The 20,918-nt window shown below is 42.7% G+C and overlaps 1 protein-coding gene across 7 annotated transcripts in view; it reads right to left on the bottom strand.

Annotated features, from left to right (window-relative positions):
• Positions 1-1,284: 1,284 nt before the first annotated feature.
• Positions 1,285-20,918, bottom strand: part of LOC132423210 (protocadherin alpha-4) — a 173,248-nt gene continuing 153,614 nt past the window's right edge. For 6 of the 7 annotated variants that reach the window (XM_069540583.1, XM_060008687.1, XM_069540581.1 and 3 more), the window contains exon 4: positions 1,285-3,959. In XM_069540583.1, the coding sequence (XP_069396684.1) occupies positions 3,649-3,959 (311 nt within the window). In that variant the 3' untranslated portion in view covers positions 1,285-3,648. The remainder of the gene's footprint in view (positions 3,960-20,918) is intronic. The other variant, XM_069540585.1, reaches the window with a different exon arrangement.

Consider the following 20,918-nt stretch of genomic DNA (forward strand, 5'->3'; position numbering starts at 1 on the left):
TGGTCTGTGAGGCACTGGAGGAACCAAATTTTGTTCTGCACTGCAGAAGCTGAATATGAGGGGTGAGCAAAAAAGTGGAGTAAAAATATTTTTATTGCCAAGTATGTTATTTTACCATCCCCCATCTGCATTTTAATCAGTAGGAAAAGTGTCCTGAGGGTAATAGCTAAATCTTTCAAAAAACGGATGAGGAGATGGAAGAAAAGGATTCTTAATAATAACTATACATTGAGCATTATGGTGTGCCAGACATTGTGCTGAAACCTTTTTGAGATTATCTCGCTAAATCTTCCCCACAAATCTATAAGGTCTGTATTATAATTATGCGTATTTTGTACATGATGAAATGGAGGCTGAAGAACTGAGAGGAGTAGTGGCTTGTCCAAGGTTCCCCAGCCAGTAAGTGACAGAGTTAATACCAGTTTATCTTTTTCTATAAGTAGATTCACCATACATCCCAGTTTGCCTGAGCTAGTCCCAGTTTACATCTTGTATCCTGAAGTAATTAGTAATGGTGTCCCCTTACCATCTCACAAATGAACCTGACGACAAATTTACAGCTGCTCCATCTCAAGATTTCCCAATCTTGGTACTATTGCTTTTGGGGGCTGGAAAATTCTCTGTTGTGAGGGGCTGTCCTGTGCATTATGGGTGTTTGGAAGCATTGCTGGCCTCTACCCGCTAGATGCCAGTAGCCCCCCACCCAAATAACAAACAAAAATGTATCCAGATGTTGCTAAATGTCCCCTGAGGGGCAAAGTTGTTCCTACTTGAGAATTACTGCATCTAAAGCCTATGCTCACAAAAATTTAACTCCAGAAGGAAAATACCATCTATTTGCTACAGAACATGTACTATAAGCCTACCTATTACACTAGCTGGCATACACCCTGTACTCAATAAAAGTTAATTTCTTGGGGGCATTATTTGATTTCCCAATTGTAGAGAGGTACAAGGGCTAAACAAACAATGAACAAGATGACTGGAGGGCTCTAGTGATTAAAATTGGTTTGTTGCAATTCTTATTAGAGAAGACTGAAATGGTGTACTGGGAAGTGACCCAGAAACCTCCTGGCTGCCCGTTCTGGTAATATTGTGGAATTTGATTCTTGATTCCATTGGGTGTCATGCCTTAGTAATGAACATAATAGCCAGGGAGACAGCCAGAGAATGATACGGTATGTTTTACACTGCAACCTTCTTCAACAATAATAGCTAATAATAATCAGTGTTCTATTTTCTCCTACTCTTCTTCTTAGAAACGACCACCATTTCTTTCATACCATCATTTTCCATTTATTAGCAATAACAGAGGAAATACCAATAGCACCAATCAAAAATGAATCCATATGACGTGTTTTATCCTTACAGCTGTAATAACTAGTAACTAACATGGACTGGAAAGCACTTTGCAAATGTAAAAGTGCTGTACAGATGCATTATAATTATCATCATTAATAAATTAGCCCGATTCTCCTAGTATTCAAAAGGCACGTAAGGTCAGATACATGGGTTTCAGTGGGGCAAAATGATTACAACCTACAATGATGTAGCAATGGTTCACATGTGTTAGCAATAAGTTTTACCCCATGCAATCCTGCAGAGCTGAAGTTACACACCCTTCAAAAAATGGGAGAATGAAGCTAAAAGTAGACAAAACAGGTTTGAGTTTTTTTTGAGATTTAATGCTTTTAATAACAGACTCCTACCTCTTTTATGTTAACTTTTAAAAGATAATATAATTAATCAAACTTCTAAATTGCACATTTTAACAAATTAAAATTTCTTATTTAAGGTGACAGTAAATTTTATTATTCTCTATGAGCTGATATTCCAGATATTGTTAGAATTTCAAAGTATTCTGTAACTTCAAAGAGGTCAGATTGGTAAATTTTGTGCTTGCACACCCTCAGGAAATATCTTCAGTATGCATTCCAGAACTGTTACTAGAGAAAAACAGCTTTAACCATTCCCTTGCCAGCAAGAGTCTTGGCAAGAGACAGCTCTTGGCTGACCATAAATAAAATTCCTTGAATCACCAGTATCTTGATTTAAGAAAGAAATTTTACTGTGTCTTTCATACATAAAAGTTGATTAACAATGGTTAAAAAAACTCTACTGCACTTTTTCACAGGTGTACAAAAGGAAATATAATGGAATTACATTCAACAATAAAGCTTAAAGTTCACTCTAGGTAATAGTTGCAGTAACATTCACATACACAAGCACAGAGTAAATATATATCAGGAGTCTTATAATAGCATACAGCATACATATGGGAGATTGAGCTCAGGTAACATCATAGGTGTTAGCAAGATTAGCAATTCAGAGTGTTATAGAAAAGGAAAACTAAACCAAAGAGAAGGTGTTGGCGATCACACCAAGACAAATCACAGAATTAGAGGATTGGAAAGTCTGCTCACTGTATGTATGAGAAAACAACATTTTTCTTCAATTTCTGGGTCTTGATACAGTTGGTTAGAGAAGGTTGTGTATTCAAAGTGCACATAATTGTTTCTTAGAAAACAGAGAGCGAAAGATCCTTTTATTTAGTAATTAATACATGCAAGAGGCAGCCCCAGAGTGACCTGAAAGAGTAAAGCTGTGATTGGCAGGTGGCCGGTATAATACAGATGTTTCAGGCAATTCTCTTAAAGCACTTCTGTAGCAGCAATGATCATTTAAATGGCTGTAGGCTGAATTCTCTTTCGAGGATAGTTTAGGGGAATTGAATTCATCATATTTCTCTTTAAAGATTTATAGTTATAGATATTCTCTTTTTTAAATAAATCTATCAACAAACAGCATAAAGTGAGGTGCTGGGGTTTTCTTTTGCTTTTGCATATGTGTTGTCGGAAAAGAATCTGACCTTTTCATAACATTGTGTGCAAAAGAATTTTTAATAAAGTGAGCACAAGGACATATGCAGGAAACACATCAGATCTGCTTCTGTTGCCCTGGTTGGCCCCCTGTTAAACACTGAACTATTGGCTTGTAGGTAAAATGCAGGTTTTAGGTATAATGACACCACAGCCAAGAGACTTAGGGATTCCTAAAGCCTTGTCAATGGGGGGAGTTTTGTCTGCTAGAGGGTGGCCACTGCCTCTTCAGTTGTAAGATTTAGAAAGTCTGGTACCTTTTCGTTTCACATTTCCCATTGTTGATTTGCCTTTGTTTCCCAGCCCTCCTAGTCTAATCTGGCCCATCCCAGCCAACATATTCCCCGGTGGCCACACATACCCAGTGGCCACAGACACTCAAGCTGCTCAATCTCAAAACCTTTCAGCCTGCCCTGAAAGTGTCATCAAGACAGGATCCCCGGAGCACAGGGCAGAGAGTCCAACCTCTCACTGGCGGGGCTGGGAAGCCTCTCCTTTGTGGCGGAGGAGAAAGGAGACTTGGGTCTGCTTTTTAGGTTCTGAAAACAAGCCAGAGTGGAGAGAGAGAGTTAACACCAGACTTAGTAAAGCTTTTAAGACAAAACTTGTTAAATGTGATCTAGACAGACATAGGGAACTTTCTGCAGATTTCTGAGGTCTATAAGAAAGGGCTCATGTCGATAGGAAAAAGGAGTAGGGAGTTGCTACATGGGAGAGATTTGCCATTATTACAAAAACTGGCTAAGTGGCTTGTTTCCATTAGATGACCTCACTGGTCACTGTTGTCAGTCGTGCTGTTCCCTTTCTCTTTTTTCTCCTGGGTCTTGTTACCCTTCTTCTTTTTCTTCTTTTTCTTGGTCTCCTCCTTTTTGCCGAAGGTTATGAAGTCACTTTTGTCAATTTGGCTGTTAGTAGGCTCCTGCCGGATGGAGATGATTGCAGGAGATCCTGGGATAATGAATTTGTCTGGCAACTCACCGGGACCAGATTGTTTGGGGTTGCCTGGTCCGTATTTAAAGGTCCAGCTGTTGCTGTTGACACCAGCACCGACTGGAGGGGACACCTCTCCTGCCTCTGGTTCTGCAAGACAAACCATCACAAGTCAGTCACAGAGTCAACATATGCTTTCCATATGCCACACCAGGAGCCTGAACACAGGAGAGGCTGCACAGATGGTCATGGCCCCCATGAAATCGTGAGTTATTTCTTCAAGCCTAGGGCAAGGCCAATGTTTGGAAACAATTTTTTTCACCAGAGGGTCCAGAAATCTAGGTTTCTAGTAACATATTTTTGGTTCTTTGTGAAGAATTTTCTAAAGAATATCTGGTTGTGATTACCCTGCCTGGGAGTGGGGCAGGAAATGTACTGGATTAAAGCAGAATATGCGATAAAGTACCTAGGAATAAATTTAACCAAGAAGACGAAAGACCCGTACACTGGAAACTTTACGACATTTATGAAAGAAATTGAAGGAGATAGAAACAAATGGAAAGATATTCCATGCTCATGGATTGGAAGAATTAATATTGTTAAAATGCCCATACTACCCAAAGCAATCTATAGATCCAATGCAATCCTTATCAAAATTCCAATGGCATTTTTCACAGAAATAGAACAAACAATACTAAAATTTGTATGGAACCACAAAAGAACCCAGTAGCCAAAGCGTTTTTTAATTTTATTTTTTAGATTTATTTATTTATGCATGCATGCATGCATGCCACATGGCATGTGGGATCTTAATTACCCTACCAGGGATCAAACCTGTGCCCTCTGCAGTGGAAGCATGGAGTCTTAACCATTGGACCACCAGAGAAGCCCCAGCCAAAGAATTCTTGAGAAAGAAGAACAAAGGTGGAGGCACCAAGCTTCTAAAATATATTACAAAGCTATAGTAATCAAAACAGTATGGCATAAAAAGACACACAAATCATGGAAGAGAATACAGAGCCCAAAAATAAACTCATGCAAAAATGGTCAGTTAATTTATGGCAAACAAGCCAAGAACATACAATGGGAAAAGGACAGTGTCTTCAATAAATGATGTTAGAAGAAATGGACAGCCACATATAAGAGAATGAAACTGGGCCTCTATCTTACACCATACACAAAAATTAACTCAAAATGGGTTGCAAACTTGAACATAAGACCTGAAACCATAGAACTCCTAGAAGAGATCATAAGCAGTAAGCTCTTTACCATCAGTCTTAGCAATGATTTTTTTGAATCTGATAACAAAAGCAACAAAAGCAAAAATAAACAAATGATACTACATCAAACTAAAAAGCTGCTGCAAAAAGAAGGAAACCAACGAAATGAAAAGGCAACCTACAGAATGGGAGAAAATATTTTCAAATCCTATATCTTATAAGGGGTTAGTATCCAAAATATATAAAGAAGTCATAGAATTCAATATTAAAAAAACTCCAAACAATCTGATTGAAAAATGGAAAGAAGATCTGAATAGACATTTTTCCAAAGAAGACATACAGATGGCCAACAGGTATGTGAAAAGGTGCTCAATGTCACTAATCATCAGAGAAATACAAATCAAACCCACAATGAGCTATCACCTCACACCTGTTAGAATGGCTGTTATCAAAAAAACTAGAAATAGGGCTTCCCTGGTGGCGCAGTGGTTGACAGTCCGCCTACTGATGCAGGGGACACGGGTTCGTGCCCCGGTCTGGGAAGATCCCACATGCTGCGGAGCGGCTGGGTCCGTGAGCCATGGCCGCTGAGCCTGCGCGTCCGGATCCTGTGCTCCGCAACGGGAGAGGCCACAACAGTGAGAGGCCCGCATACCGCAAAAAAAAAAAAAAAAACAAAAAACAAAAAACTAGAAATAGAAAGTGTTGGTGAGGGTATGGAGAAAAGGGATCCCTTGTCCACTGTTGGTGGGAATATAAATTGGTGTAGCCACTATGGAAAAGAGTATGGAGGTTCCTCAAAATATTAAAAATAGAGCTAGCATATGATCCAGCAATTCCACTTCTGGGTATGTATCTAAAGAAAGCAAAAACACTATCTTGAAAAGATATATGTACCCCCATGTTCACTGCAGCATTATTTACAATAGCAAAGATATGGAAGCAATTTAAGTGTTCATCGATGGATGAATGGATAAAGAAAATGTGATACACACACACACACACAGAGCTGAATTTTATATATATATATAATTCAGCCATAAAAAAGAAAGACATCTTGCCATTTGTGACAACATGAGTGGACCTCAAGGGCATTATGCTAAGTGAAATAAGTCAATATTTAAATATTTGACAAAATAACACCGAGAAAGACAAATATCACATGATTTCACTTATATGTGGAATCTAAAAAAACAAACAAAAAAACAAGCTTATAGATACAGAAAACAGATTGGTGGTTGCTAGATGGTGGTGGTGGTACTGAAGGGTGCCAAAAGGTACAGACTTACAGTTATAAAATAAATAAGTCATGGGATGTAATGTACAGTACGGTAACTACAGTTAATAATACTGTATTGCATATTTGAAAGCTGCTAAGAGAATAGATCTTAAAAGTTCTCATCATAATAAAAAATTTTTTTGTAACTATATATAGTGAGAGATGTTAGCTAGTCTTATTGTGATAATTTTACTATGTATACAAATAGTAAATCATGTTGTACACCTGGAACTATTATGTGTCAATTATATCTCAATTAAAAATAAAAGATAAGATATATATAGGTACATGTAAAGTATTATAGGACCGAGAGGCAAAAATTATTAACTACACTTGAGAAAGTCAATTGAGATTCCAAGAGAGGTGAAATTTACGCTGAGACTTGAGAAAATGATTATGCATCCATAGGGGTTTCCAGTGCAAGACTTTCCCAAGAGTCTAGTTGGAAGACACACCATAAAGTATACCAATGACTTCTAGAAAAGTAGAGGTCAGAGCTAGAGAAGAAGAGTAATGGTCTGTCTGAGCGAAGTGATCCCAGTGGCCATGACATTGAAACCTTTTGGCATCACAGCAGTGTTCGGTGGAGCCATGGAAAGTTCTGCCAGATAAACAGTTTACGTTTGATTGTAGTTTGGGATTCTCTACATTTGCTACTTCCATCTCCTTACCTTCCACCACTTCTCAATCTCCTCTAATTTGGTATCCTTGAGCACTACTTTGCTAACATTGTTCATGGCAAGCTCACTGATTATATTACTTCCAAAGCCAGTGGTCACATTTTAGTCTTCATCTTATTGAACTTCTCAGCAGCATTAATAATCCCCTTCTTGGGCTCCCCTGGTGGCGCAGTGGTTGAGAGTCCGCCTGCCGATGCAGGGGACGCGGGTTCGTGCCCCGGTCTGGGAAGATCCCACATGCCGCAGAGCGGCTGGGCCCGTGAGCCATGGCTGCTGAGCCTGCGCATCCGGAGCCTGTGCTCCGCAACAGGAGAGGCCACAACAGTGAGAGGCCCGCGTACCGTAAAAAAAAAAAAAAAAAAAAAAAAAAAAATAATAATAATAATAATCCCCTTCTTGAAACACTTATTTTTTTATGAGTTCCGTATCAAACCATTCTCCTGACCACTCTCTCTGGCTGTTCTTTGTCAGTTTCCTCGCAGGATCCTCTTTACCTATGTATTGCAGCTTCCTTGGGTTTGGCCCTAGACCTTTTCTTCTTCTTTTTCTTCACTGTCTCCTTTTGGAATCTCAGCCTGTCCATGGGTAAACATACCATCTAAATATGCTGATGAGATACAAATGTATACTTAAAGCCCATAGGTCTCTCCAATCTCATGTATCCAACTGCCTATCTGGTATCTCCTCTTGGCAGTCTCATGGGCAACTCAAACTGAAGGAATCTGAAATCAAACTCATGATTCCTCTCCTCTGTTCCCTTCTAAATCTCTCATCTCAATCGATGATATGCCATTCACTCCAATGCTCAAGGCAGAAGCTTCAGAGCCATTATTCATTTTTCTCTATTCTTCATTTATAATATACCAACACCTGTCATTTCAGCCTCCTAAACTTTGTCCTCTTCTCCCCATTTTCACTGCTGCTACCTTTTTTCAGGACACGATTATCTTGTATGTGAATTACAACAATAGCCTCTTCCTTGTTCAGCCTGCTTCTACTTTTGCCTCTCTCTAACCTTCCACATATAGCCAGAGTCATCTTTATTCCTTAAAGTCTTTCTCCGTTTTTAAAATACTGAAGTATAACATGCACACAGTAAAAATCCTTTAAAAAATAGAAATTATTTTATATCACTCCCCTTGCTTAAAATTATTTGAAGGTTTTCTATTGCCTTGAGAGGAAAAAAAAAAAATCAAACTCCTTAACATGGTATACAAAGCCCTTCAATAGCCTGTTATCTTTTATTCTCCAATTTCACCTACAAGTGTCTCTCTTACCACTATCCTCCAGCCACACAGGTTTTCTTTCAATTCCTCAACACCCCTTGGGATTGTTTTTGCCTCAAAATCTGTACACATACGGCTTCTTTTTGCCTAGAATGGTCTCCCCTCCATGCTTAGCATGACTCCTCATTCTTCAAGTCTGTGCTTAATTGAAACCTCTTCAGAGAGGTATTCTATGACCATCCTAGCCAAGCAGCACCCCCTTCACCTCTATCTCTATCACTGTAAGGTCCAGAGAAGCAGAAAATATGTATTTATTTTTGAATGTTTAAAAAAAATTTTACTGGAGTACAGTTGATTTACAGTGTTGTGTTTCAGGTGTACGGCAAAGTGAATCAGTTATACATACACATATATCCACTCATTTTTTTTTTCGGATTCTTTTCCCATATACGCCAGAGTATTGAGTACGTTCCCTGTGCTATACAGCACGTTCTTTTTAGTAATCTATTCTATAAGAAAATATAACTGTTTTATTCACCAATGCGTAGCCAGTGTCTAGCACAATTCCTGGCCCATAACAGGTGTTTGATAAATACTTGCTGGATGGATGAATGAAAGGACTGATGTGAGAAATGGAAGTGGTGCCCACTCCTTAGCAGATCAAATGAGTTTCCATTGCCGCACTTTGGAGTCCCTAAAGACAACCAGGAAATGCATGTGAAGTGCTGAGACTGACTCCAGCACAATGAAAGAGCTCAATAAATGGAATCACACATGGGCAACTATACATCGCGCAGCTCTCAGGGCTAGGACGGCAGGGTAAGGATATTGCAAATTTAGTCCAAATACCAGCAGACTGTAGGGAAAGGGAGTAAGAGAGTTTCTTTTCTCTCATAAACCCCTTTGCTATACCATGCTTCCCCTGGCAGAGCTAACACTATAGCTCTTTGGACATAGGGCTATAGATATTTTTTCTCTGAGACTGATTTCTTTGATTCGTCTAAGATAATCAAATCTGCAATTGACCTCAGCCAGAATCTGCCTGTTGACCTTTCAAATACAGGCCCTGCCCCTGAGAGACTGAGACAAAAGTGAGAAATGCAATTAAAAGCCTCTGACTTGGCGTCTAGGAGAACTGGGTTTCAACACCACTCTGGAGTCCTTTAGTTGCTCTCACAGAGTCCAGGATGGAAAATTTTCTGACCACAGCCAGGACTCTGTATGAGGCCTTTAGGACTGTCATCTGGAAATGCAGAATTCAGAGATATTTTTATCTTGCAGAGTTAAAGGACCTTAATGGCCGTGCCTGTAGGCGGAGGGAGCCTCTCACAGCAGGATCCCTAAGAGTTGATGAGTTCTTTTACATGTCACTGAGCTTCCTCGGCCTTGGCTGGGAGTCTAGGTTGGGTCTGATTCAGCCTCCACTCCAAGGAGAATTCAGGTGCATCCTCCTCATATTCAGCTTCTGCAGAGCAGAACAAGATCTGGTTTCCCCAGTGCCTCCCGGATCCTTGTACCCAACCTGTTCTGGCTGATGTGTGTGCGAACATCTCTGAGGGTTCATTCAGGTGAAATAATATCTTAAGGCTGTGACAAACAACATTTACTGACCTCCGAAATCTGAGTCCCTTTTGGCCAAGAGCACTGAAGCCCTTGGCCAGCTTCGCTTATAAAATGCTGTGACTTTGGGGCAGAATCAAGGAGATACTCCTTGATGTGAGTATCTCATGAGAAAGATGAAAAAGGAAGATGAGGAAAAGATGAGAAAGGAAGATGCACCTTTTCTACCCCCAACCCCAGCCCAGGGCCAGTCTCAGGTCAGTCAAGGGAATGTTTCTTCTTTCAGTGCTGTCTCCCTCTCCCGCTCCTGGGACCTCCCACAGGTCCCCTCCCCTCTGCTCCCAGGGACCCAGCTCACTGGCTCACAAAGACGAGACTGAGATGCAGCCATGACCCAAATGAATGGATCCAATACAGCCTGGAAAGAAGACTTCTGAGAGACATCAAGCGGCGGAGGATCAGCCCTTCCCTGACATTCAGACTACAACCCAATGGAATTCGAAAGTTTAATAGAGTATGATCATAATTATAGTAAAAGGTTTTGCCTTTTTTTTTTAATTGGCTGGTTTCTCCACAGTAGGTATACATGTAAAAATATGAACAACATACACTTTTTGTTTTACAAAGGCATACAGATCTCCAGCTTTAAAAACTGCCCTATGGGGGTAGCTGACCACTTCACCTAATCCAATAACCCACTTTAGGCACTTCCCTTACACACTGCCCAGGGTCTTTTGGGCAACATTCCCTACTTTCTTCTTTCATTCTAAACGAACTCTGGATGGAGTTTAGCCTCAGTGACTGGGAACAATTGAGCTGGAGGCTTTGCCAGTGCAGATGCCAGGGAAGGTCCTGAAGATTGTGAAGCAAATGTCAGACTTGTAAACCTACCCCCAACCCCTATTCTAATCTGCTCCTGACAATCAGCTAAGGCCAGGAGAGGTTTATCTGATTTACACAGACTTCCCCTAACAAAACCACCCAAAGTCATTTTGACCAAGAATAGTACTTTCAGGAAAGTTTTTAGAGGGGCAAGGCTGGAGAATGTTGGAGGATTTTTAATCTTCTTTTCCTCTCCTCCTCTCGCTTTGCTCTTCTGAACTTGAGGGCTTGCCCTGGTTCTGTCACTTAATGGTACATAGTCCTGGGCAATTTACATAAACGACTCTGAGCCTCAGTTGCCTCAGGCATAAAATGGAGGTGATCACCTTCCTGTCTTCAACAGGGTTATGAATTAGTTAACATTTACTCTGCCTTCCTATGTGCTAGGCACTGGGCTAAGCAGATCTGCATATGCTATATAATTTTTACTCCTCACAAGAACCACAGGAAGTAGATATTGCCAATATCCATGTCTGCTTTATAGATATGTTGGTTTTATAAATGAAGAGACTGAGGACCAATCGTCACAGGGTTACTAACTGGTGGAGTCTGGGACTCAAATCTAGGTAGTCTCACTCCAGTTACCAACGAGACCCACATCCTGAGCTGTATATGAAGGCCCTTTGAAAACCCTGAAGCATTATACAAATATAGCAATGGCTCTGGCTACATCTGTTTAGTCATCATTTGGGAGATGGCGATGCAGGCAGGAGCCTCTAAGAAAGAATCAATAGAAAGAAGTGTGGAGGTGGGGGGAGGGGTGGGGCTGCGGGAGTGAGTGCTCAGCTCTGGAAAATCGCAGCCCAGCCGGCAGGTTGCAGCCCTCCCTTTCGCTCCCCATTCATCCCTTTGTTACCATCTCTGGGATTCTGGTGCTGAGGTTAATAAAGAGCTTCCAGAAAACCCATCATTTTGATTAAAGCGGGGGACCATCTTGCCAGACAGCACTCTGGAGCCTGCCTACCGCCCACTCCGCTAGGTTCATGCAGCCAGCAAAGGCTATTAAATGATTACAGCCGTTTCCGGCCCCACCAGACAGCTCCCCTGGACTGCTTGTTCTCCGGCGCGGGCTGCTGCTTCTGCTGCTGCCTCTGGCTGCTCAGGGGAGGGTCAGGGCACGGAAGGCTGTGCAGATTCTGGGTTTGCAAGTGACCACCCAGGCTTTCTGCACAGGGACACCTCGCTTGTCCTGGACTCCTTTCCCACCCCGCCAGCCACTGCGGCCCTTCAAGCAGCTCCAATTTCATTTGAGCCTTCTGTGGCTTTGAGCAACCATTTCTTCTGTGTGTGTGTGTCTTTCTCTCTCTGTCTCTCCCTCTCTTTCTCTACCAGAACTTGGCAGATTGTAGAATTATACACGCTCAGACCAAAACGCAAAAAGCATCTGCCATCAAACCCACTGAAAGACCAGGATGTAAAACATATCTTGCTCCCTCCCCACCCCCTATCCCACCATCTGTATGGTTTGTGGACTGCTTGGACAAGCTCCGCCTCCTCTCCCTCACTCGATCCTTTATGAACTGGGCAAAGTAAATCTGAGTAATTACAGCCCACAAAACACAGGAGAATGATGGCTGGAAACCCAAATCCTGTCCAGGATCAGAGACAGGGAAAGAAAGCTAAAACCACCTGGGCATTTCCCCACTGCTTCTTAGTCCTTCAGTTGACAGTGGAAAGAATTTTCCATGGAAACAGGGGAATGTAAAAATATACTCCCTGTTCTCTTTAAGACTTTAGGTCCTATAATCAGAATACTAGGCTTAAATCTGGCTACATCATGTAAATTACGTGATGTTTAGCAAATTAATTATCTCTGGGCCTCAGTTTTCATGTGTAAAGGAATAATACCATCCACCTCATAGGGTTGTTACAGGATTAAATGTAATTATCCTTAGAGAGCATATAACACAGTGCCTAACATGAAGTAAAAGCTCACCACATTTTACCTGTTAGTAAGATCAGAGTAGCAGAAGATTCACTAGTTTAAGGAATATCAATCGATTGCTTATTATGGGCCAGGTACTTTCTTAGGCACTTTATTAAGCACTTTGCATATACATATATTTTATATATATATAAAAAAATATATTTTTAAGATTTCCATTTTATAGATAAGGAAAGTGAAGGCTTAAATTACCGCAAGATTGTCTGCCCTGAATCGAACAGTGACTTGGTAATACAGCTGAAAAATTATTCTTGTACTGACTCCTCAGCTCAATATTAGAATTATGACTTTTTTTTTACTTCTATTGAAGCCTTGGGGATGGGGGAGAAGACAGAGCTGAGCTGATTCACAGGCCTAGCATCCTGATCCCTACAGTAGCCGGGAAGGGATGGTATGTGTGTGTGATCAGAAGGTAGGCTTGGTGATGGGGAACTAATCCGATAGCCACTCCCCAGAGGCTGCCACTTCTGGGTGTTTCACCCGCTTAGGGTGGGCTGAGTGAGCTGGAAGAAGACTGTGTGGCTGTCTGGTGCCTCAGGCCACAGCTGGGCTAATTTTCAGTAATCTTGGAGCGGAAGAGATAAATACAGTGGCATATTTTTAAAGCCACAGCTCTTGCTTTGTGCCCAAAATAACTCTGCCATTTCTAGGTTGACTATAAAGACACCACGTGCTGAGAACCCAGATTCAAAAATTGGAATGGCTGGTCTCAAATCTTCCTAGCTCCCACAGCCAGCTAAAAAAACAAAATAAAATAACATTTCTTCTTTCTGTGACCCCGTCACCTAGGAGGGCTCAGGCTGCACGGTTTTCTCTACCTTATTTTCTCTACCTTATTTCTCTACCTACTCGTCACTAAAGTCCTCCAGGGTCTTGGGAGGGCAATTTCTTCTTACAATGTCCCCTGCCCCAGCTGCTGTTATAAGCCGGGGTAGCAGAATGCTTAAAATGAACGTTTGGGGGGTCACACATTTTGAGTTGGATCTCAGCCTTAGCACTTATTTGTTGTGTAACCTTGAGCAAGTCACTCGGCCTCTCAGTATTCTTTCACATGTAAAACAAAGATAACAATATCCATCTAATGGGACTGCGATCATTAAAAAGAGACAATGCTCATAAATCACACAGAATAACATTCGGCATGCAGAAGCCGACATAGAGGATACATATTATTACTACGCGGTAGTCCTCTAAGGAACCTGACTCCTCTAACAACTGATTCCTGGTTGCAGTGCTTCCAGAAACTATTTTCCAGGGGCCTTCCTCCCATCAGGCTCTGCCCCTCCCAGGGATCATTAAAACTGGCTAGCTGTGAGTCTTCCAGCTTAGAAACAGTTGCTAGGTAGGGAGCTATGCTCCAGAGCCCTCAGAAACACGCAGGAAGGAGGCAGCTCAGGCAAGGTGGACAGCACCCTGGATTAGGTATCAAAAGCCATGGGTTCAAATTGCCGCTCCACGATTCCGCTTACTAGTCTTTTCTACTGCAGCGTTTGGGTGACAGTGACTTGTGGTTTCTTTATCTGTAAAATGGATATAGTAGCTACCTCCCAGAGGCATTGTTATCCATTCAACTAAATTTACTTATTATGTACAATAAATCAGACATGGTGCTAGGAATTAGGGTATAGGGTTATGAAGAATACTTGGACAGGTACCCTGCCCTCAAAGAGTTACAGTGTAGAAAAAGACAAGTAAATGAATAAATACAATATTGTTTTAAGGAATAAACAAGGTAGAGAAACTCTGACATCTTTATGGCATTAAACTCTCTAGAGAGTGTGTGCAGAGGTTAAGAGCACAAGAGCCTTGCTTCAGATCCTGGCCCCAACATTTACTAGACAGATGTGTGACCTTACTTAACCCTAGGTGTCTCAGTTTCCTAAGCATTAAAATGGGTATAAGAATAGACTTATCTCTGTGGGTGGTTATACAGATTAAAGGAGTTAATACATGTAAAGTGTTTAGAACAATACTTGGCTTGAGTGCACAAAACATGGTTTAAGTGCTCAATGCAGGTGAGCTATTACTGTTATTATTCACAAGTAAATTCTCTCCTTTCCATGCTCCAGTATTCTCAACCCTGAGGGCTAAGTCCCTTGAAGATGGTGTCACTGTGTTTAAGTGACAGAGAGGTGGGGGTTAGAGGGAGTGTATAACAAGTGCAGTCAACCCCAGATAAGAGAGCGCCAATCTGATATGTTCATACCCTATAACCAATAATCCCACTTCTGAAAATTTATTCTATGTAATACTAGGAGTGCAAAATATATATGTATAAGAATGTGGGGACTTCCTGGTGGTCCAGTGGGTAAGACTCCATGCTCCCAATGCAGGGGGCCCGGGATCAATCCCTGGTTGGGGAACTAGGTCTCGCATGCACGCCGCAACTAAGAGATTCCTCATGCCAGCAACTAAAGATCCCGCGTGCGGCAACAAAGACCAGGCACAGCCTAAATAAATAAATAAATGTTTAAATAATAAAGAAAAAAGAATGTGTAAGTTGTTTAAAAAACGAATAGGGACTTCCCTGGTGGTCCAGTGGTTAAGAATCTGCCTTCCAATGCAGGGAACGTGGGGTCAATCTCTGGTCAGGGAACGAAGATCCCACGTGCTGCGGGGAAACTAAACCTGCCTGTCACAATTAGAGAGCCCGCACACCGCAACTACTGAGACCGTGTGCCGCCTCTCAACTAGAGAGAGGCCCGCGTGCCACAAGGAAGAGCCTGCGCGCCACAACGAAAGATCCTGCGTGCCGCAACTAAGGCCTGATGCAGCCAAACAAATATTTTTTAAAAACCATATATACCAATGGGAAACTGGATAAATAACATAATATAGACATACAACACTGTATGCCCTTATTAAAGAAGAATGAGGCAGGTCTATATGTAGTGACTTGGAAAGGTATTTGTTAAAAAATAAAAACAAGCTATATACTAATATGCATGATATTATCCCATTTTGCTTTTTGAAAGCCTACATATTTTTAATAGACATAGAAAAAACATTCATACATCAATTACATAATTAAAAATTAATTTGAAAAATATTTGGAAGAGTGAACCCTGGTGTAAACTCTGGACTCTGGGTGACAGTGATGTCAGCATAGATTCATCAGCTGTAACAAATGCACTCTCTGGTGCTGGTTAACAATAGTGGTGGAGCCTGGGCAGGTGTGAGGACAGGAGCTTACGGGAACTCTCTGTACTTTCCACTCCATTTTGCTATGAACCGAAAACTGCTCTAAAGAAATAAAGTTTATTAATTAAAAAAATATTTGAAGCATACAGACAAAACTGTTAATGGTGGTTGCCTCACTAAAGGGGAGTGGAAAGGAGAAAAACTTGAATATTTTCACATAAATGATGCTGTACTATTTAATATTTACATCAACAATGTAACTGCGTATTATTTTATAATACAGTACTTTAAACTTTACAGTACAAAAAATCCGGGGGATACACACTAAGCTCTTGGTAGTGGATGACTGAAGTAAGGGAGGAAGGTGCTACCCATTTTTTAAATTAATTAATTATGGGCTTCCCTGGTGGCGCAGCTGTTGAGAGTCTGCCTCCCGATGCAGGGGACACGGGTTCGTGCCCCGGTCCGGGAGGATCCCACATGCCGCGGAGCGGCTGGGTCCGTGAGCCATGGCGCTGAGCCCGCGTGTCTGGAGCCTGTGCTCCACAACGGGAGAGGCCACAACAGTGAGAGGCACGCATCCCACAAAAACAACAACAACAACAAAAAAACTAGCTCAAAAACTAGCTGAGGCAAAATGTCACTGCCCCAGGTAGCCTGCACCCAGGACCAGCTATGTAATTTGCAGGGTCCACTACAAAATGAAAATGGGGGGCCCCTTGTAAAAAATGATTAAGAACTTCAAGGCGGTGAGAGCATAGTATTAAACCAAACAGGGCATTTTCCAAGTGCCAGGCCCCATGCAGCAGCCTTGCCTGGACCCCAGAGCCCACCGCCAGGCTCCTCCTTCAGTACCGCAACCTGACAGTGACTCTTCACAGTGGTCTCACCCTGCCTGTCCCACGTGAAACTGGGTGAGCCATCACCATGTCACTCAGTGAGAGCACTGCGTCTGGTTTTCGTTAGGTTTTCACATTTTCTCTTCTCTGTCTTCCCCCCCACCCCGTACTTTGTCACAATCTGCTCTTCTTAAGATTTAGCAGCAATCCCAGGCTCTCCGTTGCTGTGTCCCTTTGCAGCCTTGAGCAACCATTTCTAGACAAACCGTGATATCTCTGCACTGAGGGTGTAAAACGGAGGTGCTGTCAGAATACTGCAGGGAGGAGGGCAGGAGAATGAGTGTCGTCGGGGAGAACCCTCTCCACCACCACCACCCTACAACTCTGTGCACCCTAAGACCATTCCATTTCATCTAGCAAAGACGTTGTGAATCCTGTATACTGTGTGCCAGGTATTGTGCTAAGTGCCAGGTGTATTAAACTGAGAAAATAGTAACGTGAGCTAAGCATTGTGCTAAGCATTTCACAGGCATCGCCTCACTTAATCCTTACAGCAGCCTTCAGTCTTTCCTTTTATACACATTAATAAATCTGAGGCACAGTGATGCAGCTGTACCACAGGGAGCTCAGGCACTGTGCAATGCCATGCTACCTCCCTTAAAAAGCTAACACAGGCAAAATTTAAACAAGTCTTCCCTTCACGCTCCACATTTTCTTAGACACGATCAAACCAAGTCCAGCAGAGTTACCTAAGAACATTTCCAAGGCCACGCCTTTTTACAAAAATGCTGCATTCATCACCCTCTTGGTCCCACATTTCTAGACACTCACCATTTCTAAGCCCTGATTTAGGTGGAGGAAAACACTAGGTTGATAGCTTATGAATTTGTCTTGACACATTACAGGATGATTTTTGCAGATTCAGTAGAGCTAAGGAGGCTCAATAGAGGCTCCTTTCTTAAAAACAAACAAACAAACCTGGTGGCTCTCCACTGCCAGCAACTGAATGAAAGTTCTAATTCTTTAGCAGGATTGTTAAAGCCCAACAAAATCTGACACCAGTCCAGCTTTCTGATCTCATTTCCCAACAGTCCTCCACCTTACCCTGCCCATCAAATGCACTCATTCTGTTCACCCAGAATATGCCTTCTGGGTTTAAGGCTCACACACGCGCATGTATTGTTCCCTTTGTCTGGAACTCTCTTTCTTCCCGCATTCTATGTACCATCCTTCAATACCCAGTATTGAATGCCACATGCTCTTTGATCTGGTCCCCTAAATTCCCAATTCCATCTTCTGGGCTCCCACAATATCTAACATTCATGGTTGCTGAGGGAGGGTTTGAGCCCTGTGAAAACAATTAAAGAGGTCCTTATCAGGAAAGATGAACCAGCTGACCATATTTACATGGGGTTTGCATGGATTACAACATAGATAGACTCTGGGTCCCATTCCAGACCGACAAGCTTCCTTATTGGACCTGCCTATACATGGCACTATTACGGTCCTGACACTGTAATATTTCCACCTTATTTCTTTACATTTCTGTCTCCCCCACTAGATGATGACAGGACTGTGTTATATTTAGTATCGTATTCGCATCACCTAGAACAAAGACTGGCTATAAGTAGGTACTTAACAAATGTTTGTTTAATGACTATAGGAAGCTCCAACCAAATTCTACACTGAAGCCAAGCCAAGGAGAGCACCCTTGGACGGGATAGTCTAATACTTTGTGTGTGTGTGTGTGTGTGTGTGTGTATGTGTGTGCGTGTGAGAGAGACAGAGAGAGGGAGAGGGAAGAAGGGAGGAAGAGAGAGGATATGAATGAATGAAGGGGTATTTTAAAAGAGAATGCTTCTAGTGGTGGTGGTTAATGGTAAAGTTCTAGGGACCTGCCTGTTAGGTGAGTTTTGTGATGATCTTCCTAGTGCCCTTCAAATCACAACCATTTAGAAGGCTAGTATCTGGGCTTCCCTGGTGGCGCAGTTGGTTGAGAGTCCACCTGCCGATGCAGGGGACACAGGTTCATGCCCCAGTCCAGGAAGATCCCACATGCCGTGGAGCGGCTAGGCCCGTGAGCCATGGCCGCTGAGCCTGCGCGTCCAGAGCCTGTGCTCTGCAACGGGAGAGGCCACAACAGCGAGAGGCCCGCGAACCACAAAAAAAAAAAAAAAAAAGAAGGCTAGTATCTTGGAGGCAAGGTTGTGACCCTGAGTGCGAAAAGACCAAGGAAACTAATTTATATCTCTAAGTGCCCAGAATTAGAGACAGCACACTGAAAAGCTCATCTTCCCTACAGAAATCTCCCCAAGACAGGTATTTAGAATCAATTTATACTTGGTCCAACAAAGGGAAATTGACATGACACTGATCATTGACTAAACACAACTCCACTGGCTGCAGATTGAGGGACAGCAGTCGGATCGACATCTTAGTGACACAAGGAGCCTCTAGGGGATGCTGGCCTCCAAGGAGAACCTTCCATGGGTCTCATGGCTAGTCACTGTCAGAGGCAAGAGGGTGATTTAGTCTCCAGTCAGAGCTGCTGAGAGTGCCGAGATGCTCCAGGCTTTGGAAGTGCTTAGCCTGTTAGGATCTCAAGGAGGTAGCTAGTGTGAGAATAGGTTTGTTAGGCAAAATGCTCCTAAAAATCAAACAAACAAATCATGTGTATCCACAGAATTGGCCTACCACCACCCTGCCCCTGACACAGGAGGCATCCCTGAGGAAAAGTGAGATTTAGAAATAGTGACTGACTTTTTTGCTAGCTACCATGCCCTTTATTCATTTATTTATTTTATTTTAAAATATTTAATTTTTTGGTTGCGCCGCGCGGCATGTGGGATCTTAGTTCCACGACCAGGGATCAAACCCGCCCCCCACCCCCCCACCCCTGCATTTGAAGCATGGAGTCCTAACCACTGGACTGCCAGGGAATTCCCTGGATTGTGTTTCCTGACTGCGCCAAATTAGGATCAACAGTTACTGTTCTTTCATGACATACCTCTTACCTAATTAATTCTCTTTCTCTGCTCTAGCTCAGCCAATCAAACCAGGACAGTTCCCCTTCCTCACTAAGGGAGAGGTCTGCCATTCTTGATTTTCTTCCCTTGCATTGCTAGAGGCCCTGTGGTATTCTTCCCTTGCATTGCTAGAGGCCCTGTGGTATTCTTCCCTTGCATTGCTAGAGGCCCTGTAGTATTCTCCAGAACTTCTTTACCAACAATAAGCCTGATTCTGAACTTTGATTTCCTCAGGTGGCCCCATGCATCGATTCCTAATTAGCTAAGGTCTGGAGAGAAAGCGGGTGATGGATATGTCTCCAGCAAACTTCTGGCAATTAATAGCTTTTAAAAGGCTTTTAGAGTCTAGTCCACACTGACTACACCCTCTTCAGGGTCCTAATATGCACCTTATTTTACCTTCGTCTCTACTGAAATTTACACACAGACACACACAGATACTGCTGCCTGCACATAAATGACTCTGAGGTAGGCAGGATAATGGTGCCCCAGAGATGCCCAGGTCCTAGGAACTCCTGAAACCTGTGAATATGTTATGTTACAAGGTAAAAAAAGACTTTGCAGATGTGATTAAATTAAGGATCTTGTGCTAGAGTGATTATCCTGGATTATCTAGGTGGGCCCAATGTAATCGCAAGGGTCCTTACGAGGGAAAGAGGGAAGGCAGGGGAGTCAGAGTGAGATTAGCAGATGCTACGTAGCTGGCTTTGAAGATGGAGCAAGGAGCCACTAAGCCCAGAAATGAAGGCAGCCTGAGAGCTGGAAGACAAGGAAAAAGGTCCTCCCCTAGAGCCTCCAGAAGGAATGCAGCCCTTCCAACACACTGATTTTTTTTTTTTTTTTTGGCTGCTTTTTGGGTGGGTCTTCGTTACTGCACGTGGGCTTTCTCTAGTTGCAGTGAGCGGGGGCTACTCTTCGTTGTGGTGTGCAGGCTTCTCACTGCGGTGGCTTCTCTTGTAGCAGAGCTCAGGCTCTAGGCACGCGGGCCTCAGCAATTGTGGCTTGCAGGCCCTAGAGCGCAGGCTCAGTAGTTGTGGCACACGGGCGCGGTATGTGGGATCTTCCCGGACCAGGGCTCGAACCTGTGTCCCCCTCATTGGCAGGCGGATTCTTAACCACTGTGCCACCAGGGAAGCCCCAACATGCTGATTTTTAACCCAGAGAAACCCATTTTGGACTTCTGGTTTCCAGAACTATAAGGTAATAAATTTGTATTGTTTTCAATCACCCAGTTCGTGGTCATTCATTATGGCAGCCCTAGAAACTAATACAGATTTTGGTATCTGGAAGTGGAGTGTTGCTGTTACAAAT

This window comes from Delphinus delphis, chromosome 3, assembly GCF_949987515.2.
Source record: "Delphinus delphis chromosome 3, mDelDel1.2, whole genome shotgun sequence".
NCBI lineage: Eukaryota > Metazoa > Chordata > Mammalia > Artiodactyla > Delphinidae > Delphinus > Delphinus delphis.